General features: G+C 39.3%; 1 protein-coding gene across 1 annotated transcript; it reads right to left on the bottom strand.

The window, feature by feature from the left end:
• Positions 1–445: 445 nt before the first annotated feature.
• LOC115694955 (uncharacterized) lies at positions 446–1,827 on the bottom strand. Its single transcript, XM_030622058.1, has 4 exons — positions 1,473–1,827; positions 1,052–1,341; positions 856–1,006; positions 446–759 (listed from the first exon to the last, which is right to left on the bottom strand). The coding sequence occupies exons 1-4, from the start codon at positions 1,825–1,827 to the stop codon at positions 446–448; spliced, it is 1,110 nt and encodes a 369-aa protein (XP_030477918.1).
• Between the last annotated feature and the right edge of the window lie 7,265 nt (positions 1,828–9,092).

Raw genomic sequence — 9,092 nt, 5'->3', positions numbered from 1 at the left:
TAAAATGTTCAATCGCTCAAATGTTGCACCTATATCGCATAGACATCGTAAATAATTTAATAGTTGTAATAATAACATGCAGAAAAAGACAACTAACTCGCTAAAAATGTCGCACATATATTGCATAAAAATTGTGAAGATTAGACAACATAGAATATTAGACATGTTACCAGTAAAATCGCCAAATGTCTCACAGAAATCGCATAGACATCACAAAGAAAATATAAAAAATGGTGCAACAAAATCGCATACATATCGCATAAAAATCACATAGAACAACAGTTATGAAATATGAAATAAAATCACACATGAATCGCATAAATATCGCACAAAGTCGCAGACACATTAAAAACATCCATGCATATTATTAAATATTCAAGCTATAGTCCTGTTAAACAACAACTAGCAATACAACACATATGCATCTAAATATTAGAGAAACAGTTCAAACTCGAGCTTTGCATGTAGCTCTGTTGTGCCCTGGACCGTGACATATCGAACAATTACGAGGTTCCACTACCACCTGACCACTAGACGGTCGACGCTTCATCGGTCTTCTACCTGCATTTCTCTTCCTAGGCCGACCTACTGGTTTTTTCTCCACTGGTACCCCGATTCTTATGTTCTTGATGTGTTCCGGTAGTACCCACTCATCCTCCTTGCCAACAATATTAATTGTGGCATCGTAGATCTTCTTCCACGTTTCTTTTGTGTAATATGGAGAGTTAAGTGCGTACACGCTCACATTCTGACTAACTGCTGCGGCACATGCATGGGGACAAGGGATTTTGAGCATTTAGAAAAGTCCATAAGTGCATGTTCTCTCCACTAAGTCCACATCACCACCTCTCTCACCTTGAGGACTCGTACCAACGTTAAATAATTGGGCACCATTACGAAGGACACTCCTGAACATACCATCTTTGTGTTTATCCTCTAAATCATTTTCAAAAGTAGTAGCCAAAGGAGTAGCGCACTTACTAGCCTTTTCGAGACGAGAAGCAAACTAATTTTGAAGTGTGAACTTGATTAAGTCAACCAAAATAGTTACTGGATATTTTCTGAATTCTTCTGTCACCCTGTTGAAGCTTTCGGCAGCGTTGCTTGTCATTATGTTGTACTGATCGCATGGACAATAAGGACGAGCCCACTTTTCAAACCCTATTTTCTCGACGTATGTAGCAATGGCAGGGTCCATCTGTTTCAGCACCTTAAAATGTCTATCACATTCCGTCTTGTTCCATGCGTAAGCTACACGCCATATTTGCCGGTTGCATACACCAGTCTTAAACTTGTGAATGACATTCTTAGTAATATGCTTGAAGCATGCACAGTGGCATGCTTTTGGGAAAACACCTCAATAGCATGTTCAATGCTTTGATGCCTATTCGATATGAACATAAGATTTTCAACCTCACCAATGGCTTCCTTTAACTTCCGCAAGAAATACTTCTAAGAGTCATGATTCTCACTGTCAACAATTGCATAGGCTACTGAAAACAATAGGTTGTTTGCATCGTACGCAACAACAACTAACAATGTTCCTCCATACTTTGTCTTCAAGAATGTTCCGTCAATACTAATCACAGGACAAAAAAACTTAAATCCCCTCCTACAAGCATCGAGAGACCAGAAACAGTACTTGAATCGGTCATCCTCGCTGACAATGTCAGTAATAGTACCTGGATTCTTCTGTTCCAGCATGTAAAAGTAACCATATAACTTTGTATAAGATTTTGCTGGAGTTCCCCTCTTGTACATAACTGCCTTCTCTCTGCACCTCCAAGCTTTCTCATAACTCATCTTGATGCCATATTCATCAAACATATCCCTCTATATGTCTTTTGCCTTGTAGTTAGATCCATATGATGTGTACTTGTTCTTAATAATGTGACCAATAACCCACAGTGCTGCTTGACGGTGATCACAATGTCTAGAATCCAAGTTACATGTGTGTTCGTTGTGAAACACAGTAACCTCAAACATGTCACAAAGTGCCTTCTTCTTCCCCCTTAATCTCCATTTACAATTTTCATCCTTACAAGTAACGTAAAACACATCTGTAACGCCCTAAATAATTAGGCACGCTACCCAAAATGCTTATGGAATCCTAATCCCCTAATTCGGGATTACTAATCAAAATAGCGCAGAATTTAAACTTTTAAATTAATCGGAATGAAAATAAAACTTGTAATACTTTTAAACTTTTAAACCGTTGGGATCCCAAAAATATTTACAAACTTATTACAAGTCCTTTCTTTCTAGCCGACCTAAGTGGCAAAATAGAATACAAAAGTCAATACTGTTAGACCCATAACCCGCTTGGTCTGAAGTGGCATGAACATGTACATTCCTCGCCCTGCTCCTGAAACTCATGGTTGATCAGCTAATGCCTTACCCTTTCCTGCACAGTAGAGCACCCGTGAGCCAAGCCCAGCAAGACAGTATATAACATAACAATAATAATATGCTCATCATACTATTTAAACAATAATGCCATTCATATATGTCTGTGTGTCACAGACCTGCATGTCACACTCACATGCCTATTTATGTCTACGTGGCGTAGACCTATGTGTTGCCCTCACACATCTATTTATATCTACGTGGCGTAGACCTACGTGTTGCTCTCACACGTCTAATTACAATAAGGCCCTAGAATAGTTCATCTCGGTTCTAATTACCGAGTCCAACTTGATTATGCCTTGAACGCATAACCCTTAATCTCAATATGTATAACACATAACTGATGGTGCCCACTGCACCATTGGTCTATCTACTGTAGACCTGCATGTTACGCTCACATGCCTATTTATGTCTACGTGGCGTAGACCTACGTGTTGCTCTCACACGTCTATATACAATAAGGCCTTAGTAGGGTTTACCTCGGTTTTGATTACCGAGCCTAACCTGGTTATGCCTTGCTCGCATAACCCTATTCTTATATATATACGTAATCCATACATTACGTTCTTTCAATGGTTTATCCTGGTGATATATACCAGGTCTAACCCGGTTATGTCTCATTCACATAACTTTTAACATACATGCGTGTATTCAACATTTACTACAACATATATAATCTTAGGGTAATAACCCTAACTTACAAACAAGTAAACACACATACAATACACTTCTATATACTCAAATAACATTTATTAAGAATGTTAAGCCTAACTCATGCTTTTACTGGATTCTTAATATTCTAGGGTAATAACCCTAGACCGCATTAAAATTAACTCAAGGTACCAACTTACCGAGTCTAGCTTAATTATGCCTTAAGCGCATAATTCATAATCTCAATATATACATTTATCCAACATGGCATAGTATTTATACAACATATATCACTAGGGTAATAACCCTAGGCTATTAAACCGCTCATGTTAGGGTAGTAACCCTAATCCCGGTTACTAAACTTTCATGCATATCATTCACAATATAAGCGCCACTGCGCATACTTTACGTGCTAATCACTGTCTTACCTGATGTCCTGCAATGATAGAGATTCCAAATCCCCGGGTGCTCCTGATCAAGTGCCGGTAATCCTAGTCACACAATTCGGGATTTCACAAATAGGGTTAACCCCTGATTTCATTTTCATAAAATATTCACATGGCATTTAAAATTCACATATTCAGATAGAGCTCGAAAAGAGATTTTCAACGGTATATAGAACTCCTAAATCGGAGTCCGGATCACAAAGTTATGGCCATTAGAAGTTTACAAAAGGGGTATGCCCAGAAAGAAATGGGCGCGCCGCGGCATGCTAAATACCATGCCGCGGCACCTGGGTTCAAAACCCAGAAAACTCAAAAACCAGCAACGATTTTCATGCCCAAAACTCATCCAAATCACCCCAATTCACAACCAAACTCTCAAATCAACAAATAGGATTGCTAGCAATTATTAAGGGGTCAAAATAATATATTTCATGCATCAATTCCAACATAAAACCCCCAAAACCAGGTTGCATATATATCACAAAATCATGTTTAACTAAGGAACTAAAAGCTCTTGAACAAGAGCTTCATCTTCAACAACTCAAATAATTTTCCAGCAATAACACATGTTAGAAACACATGATTCCAAGCTAGAAAATACCATAAAATCTCTGCCCAAACTCATCAAAGAAGCATACAACAACAACAAGCTCAATTTTAACAAGATTAACACTAATCCACTTAACATGGAACAAAGAACATTCAAAACTTAAAACATGCTTTTACCCCAAGAATTTCAGCAATCAATTTCAAAAAAATTCAGCAAGAAACTACCTCAATCCCAAGCTTAAAATCCTTCCAAATAAAGCTCCAAAATCAAGTAACACCAAGCAATTTTCTTCAATTCTTAAAATTGAAAATCAAGAGAGCAAGAGAGGGAGAGAGGGTCGGGTAAGAGAAAGGGATAACACCAGAAATTAATCCCATTTTTTTTCCAAAAAAAATCATCTTTATCCATCATAGAAAATAAAGGTCAAATGACCAAAGTGCCCTTAGGGCTAATACACACTTATTCACCCACACAAGGGTATTTATGTCATTCCACACCCATTTATTTCCAAATAAATTTCAGATTTCATATTATCAAATAAAATGTCAAATAATACAATTCAAATTGCATTTCGGGCCCGAACCTCGTTCAGCCTGAAATACCCGGTTGTGACTATACCGCGCCAACCTGCCAGAACACACCTGAAAAGACAACACAGGCACACTATATAATAATATAGTTCTATTAAGCACATAATTAAATTAATTTCATCAATTTACCCTTCTCGGGTCATAATTACCAAAATGCCCCTGGCTCACCAATGGGGTCTTTAACATATTAAAATTCATATAAATTCACATATATTGAACTATATAATAATATAATTCCTCAATTACTCATAATTATCTAGTTAGTGCTTTGCTAATCCTTTTTCTTAATTCCGGGTATTACAATTACCCCCTCCTTATAGAAATTTTGCCCCGAAATTTACCTGAACCACTCTGGATATTTCTGCTGGATATCCGTCTCGAGTTCCCAGGTTGCCTCTTCTATCTTACTGTTCTTCCACAGTACTTTCACCAGTGCCACAGTATTGCTTCTCAAGAATTTCTCTCTTCTATCAAGTATTTGCACTGGTTGTTCCTCATATGATAAGTGTGGCTGAAGTTCCAATGCCTCATAACTCAGAACATGGGACGAGTTCGAGACATACTTCTGAAGCATTGAAACATGGAATACAATATGTACAGCTGCCAGCGCTGGGGGCATAGCCAACCTGTACGCTACTTGCCCTATCCTCACAAGGATTTCAAAAGGTCCAATGAACCTTGGGCTAAGCTTTCCTTTCTTCCCAAAGCGTTTTATGCCTTTTATCGGAGATATTCGGAGAAATACCATGTCCCTGACCTGAAAATCAATATTTCGACGCTTTGGATCAGCATAACTCTTCTGCCTATCCTGAGCCGCGAGCATTCGCGCTCTAATCTTGTCAACTGTCTCACTTGTTCTCTGAACAGCTTCGGGACCCAAGAACTTCCTTTCACCCACTTCATCCCAGTGAATGGGCGATTTACACTTTCATCCATATAAAAGTTCATAAGGAGCCATCCCGATTGTTGTCTGATAGCTGTTATTATAAGAGAACTCGATCAGGGGAAGGTACTTTACCCATGATCCTTCAAAGTCAAGCACACATGCCCGTAGCATGTCCTCTAAAATCTGAATGGTCCTCTCGGATTGCCCATCCGCCTGAGGATGAAAAGCTGTGTAGAACTTTAACTGAGTTCCCATAGCTCGATGCAGACTTTCCCAGAATCTTGATGTAAACTTCAGATCCCTATCCAAAAAATGGACTTTGCGACACCATGCAGACAAACAATTTCTCTAACATATAACTCAGCATACTGATCAATGGAGAAATTCGTCCGTACAGGTAAAAAGTGAGCAGACTTTGTAAACCTGTCCACTATGACCCACACAGAGTCAAATTGTCCCGTGGTTCTAGGCATACCTACCACGAAGTCCATGGCTATATCTTCCCATTTCCACTCTGGTATATTCAGTGGTTGCAGCAACCCTGCAGGTCGCTGGTGCTCAGCTTTCACTTGCTGACACGTAAGGCACTTTGCAACATACTCAGCGATGTCATTCTTTATGCCTGGCCACCAAAACATGGCTTTCAGGTCTTAGTACATCTTTGTCGACCCTGGATGTACTGAATAAGGAGTCGTGTGAGACTCATCCATGATCTCTTTCTTGATGTTTTCATCCATAAGCACACAAATTTGATTACCAAATCTCAATATTCCCGTTTTATCCATTGAGAAATCACTAGCCTTCCCAGCCGAAACCCTAGCTTGGGTTTTTATCAATTCTAAATCCTGCTTTTGTGCTTCTTTAATTCTCTCAAGAAGAGTGGATTGCAGGGTAATATTAGCCAATCGCCCCACAACCAACTCAATCTGAGCTTGAGTCATTTCATTTGCCAGCTGTTGGGAGATTTGCTTCATAGAATTCAACTGACTCTGACCTTTTCTACTTAAAGCGTCAGCAACCACAATGGCCTTACCAGGATGATAAAGGATCTCACAATCATAATCCTTCACCAACTCCCACCAACGCCTCTGCCTCATATTCAAGTCGTTCTGGGTAAAGAAGTATTTTAGACTTTTATGATCAGTGTATATCTCACATTTCTCGCCATAAAGGTAATGCCGCCAAATCTTTAGCGCAAATACCACTAGTGCGAGTTCTAATTCATGAGTAGAGTACCTCTGCTCGTACTCCTTTAACTGCCGAGAAGCATAAGCTATTACCCTCCTAGCCTGCATAAGCACACAGCCGAGACCCTGTCTCGAGGCATCACAATATACCACAAACTTTTCCTTATCTGAAGGAAGAGTTAGTACAGGAGCGGTAATCAAGCGTTGCTTTAACTCCAGGAAACTTTTCTCAGACCGATCAGTCCAAACAAACTTCTGGTTCTTTCAAGTCAACTCCATTAAGGGTACAACTATCTTTGAAAAACCCTCACAAACTGACGGTAATAACCAACTAAACCCAGAAAACTTTTAACCTCTGTAGCTGATTTCGGTGCTCGCCAATCCCGAACAGCTTCAATTTTGGTTGGATCTACCATGATCCCATCTTTATCCACTTTGTGCCCCAAAATGAGACACAAGATAACCAGAATTCACACTTTTTGAATTTAGCATAAAGCTTGTGATCCCGTAACCTTTGCAAAACCGCTCTGAGATGCAATTCATACTTTTCTTCTAATTCAAAATACACCAAGATGTCATTGATAAACATGATTACTCATCTGTTCAAGTAATCCTGGAACATCTGATTCATATAGTCCATATCAAATATAGTATGCAGCCTTAGCCCGTCATTCACCTTGATGATATTCTTGCATTTTGAATACTCTAGATATAATTGGGAATGAGGACCCGCGACCTTGACGGCCACCTCGGTTTCCCCAAAACTTTCTATTTCCCCCTGATGCTCCGGAAGCCTCAGCCTTCCGTTTGTGCTCAGGGTTGCTACTGTCGGTCCCCTTACTGACATTACCACTAGCAGGAGGGTTCGATGCCATGACAGCATCCTTTACAGCCTGCTCTTTCATTACTTGTTGCTCGGCCTCCTCAGCAGTTAAGGCCAAGTCTACCACTCTCTTATACAGAGTGTCATGTGATGTGATAATCTTCAAGTCCCGACTAATTGTAGCATTTTGTCCTCGAACATACTTCTATTTCCTGGTGAAATCTATAGGCACCAGATCACCAGCAAATTTAAATAACCGATCAAATTGCAAAGTATACTCGGCCACAGACATCTTTCCCAGAGTCAACTTCACAAAATCTTCCTGATGTGAAGTTCTCACAGCAACAATATAAAACTTTTCTTCAAAAAGTTTCTTGAATTTTTCCCATGTCATAACACTGACATCTCGGGTCTGACCCACTATGTCCCACCAGACGCGGGCATAATCTTGAAACATGAAGGCCGCACAATTCACCCTCTAAGCTCCCGTCACCCCCATATTATCGAGGATACGGGTCATAATGCTCATCCACTGGTCAGCCTTAATAATATCAATACCTCCCAGGAAAGTCGGAGGTTGCAGCTTCACAAACTGCTCAAATACAGAATCCTTATGCGGCATTACAAACCCCTGGTTACCCATCACTAGCACAAGTGCCGGTGGTAACACTTGATCAACAGGGGCAGCCGGTACCGGTGGATTGGTTTGGTCTACACCATGCTCTACAAGCTCGCCCTATGGTCTGGATGATTAAAGAGGGTCCATTCTACAAATAACCCAATAATCAACAACCCCAGCGAGTCAGGCGCCAATCCCACTCTTACGCACTTATTGCCTTAAACCCTAACTCATCTATTTACCCCATATAAATATTCACTTAATTATATAGCATTTAAAGCATGGCATCACATAACACTGTTAGGTTTTATGCCCTAAATAAAACTCTTTACAATCTGATTAGTTATCAATATAAGAAATTTGAAGTGATTGATGTTTGCATGAATTTTACATGCTAATGGTTTAATATGTTTAATATGTTTAACATGTTTAATATGTTTATTACATTCATACACACAAAATCAGTTAAATCCAGATCATATGTTTATTCACAATTACAGTATCGTCAACACAGTGGAATGTGATTGTGATCATATGAATCAAAAGTTTTGGCCCCATGTTTCATCAGTGTTATTGGATTTACACTAATGTGATAATCAGCGATGATGTGTACTTACACTTGGAGTAAGTGTTATGTTCTTTCTAGGACATTAGTAAAGTATACTAGTTTCGAATGTATGGAGTATACATTGGACTGGACCGATATTGCAACTAAGTTAAGATATTACAAACTTACCGTTATACATATCTTTCCAAGTCAATATCAGTAGTTGATCTTAAGATTAAAAGAATCTAAATCCTGATATGCTTAGGCTCAACTCAGGAGTGCTATTCATGTTCTTAGATTTATTAGTTAAGCCTACCTTTGGGTCAGGGTGATACGTATATTTTGGGAACATGATAGTATGATTGAGTGGGAGTGCTGAACATAAAT

The sequence above is a fragment of the Cannabis sativa genome, chromosome 6 (assembly GCF_029168945.1).
Source record: "Cannabis sativa cultivar Pink pepper isolate KNU-18-1 chromosome 6, ASM2916894v1, whole genome shotgun sequence".
Classification (NCBI taxonomy): Eukaryota; Viridiplantae; Streptophyta; class Magnoliopsida; order Rosales; family Cannabaceae; genus Cannabis; species Cannabis sativa.
This window is presented reverse-complemented; position numbering and strand designations above follow the sequence as displayed.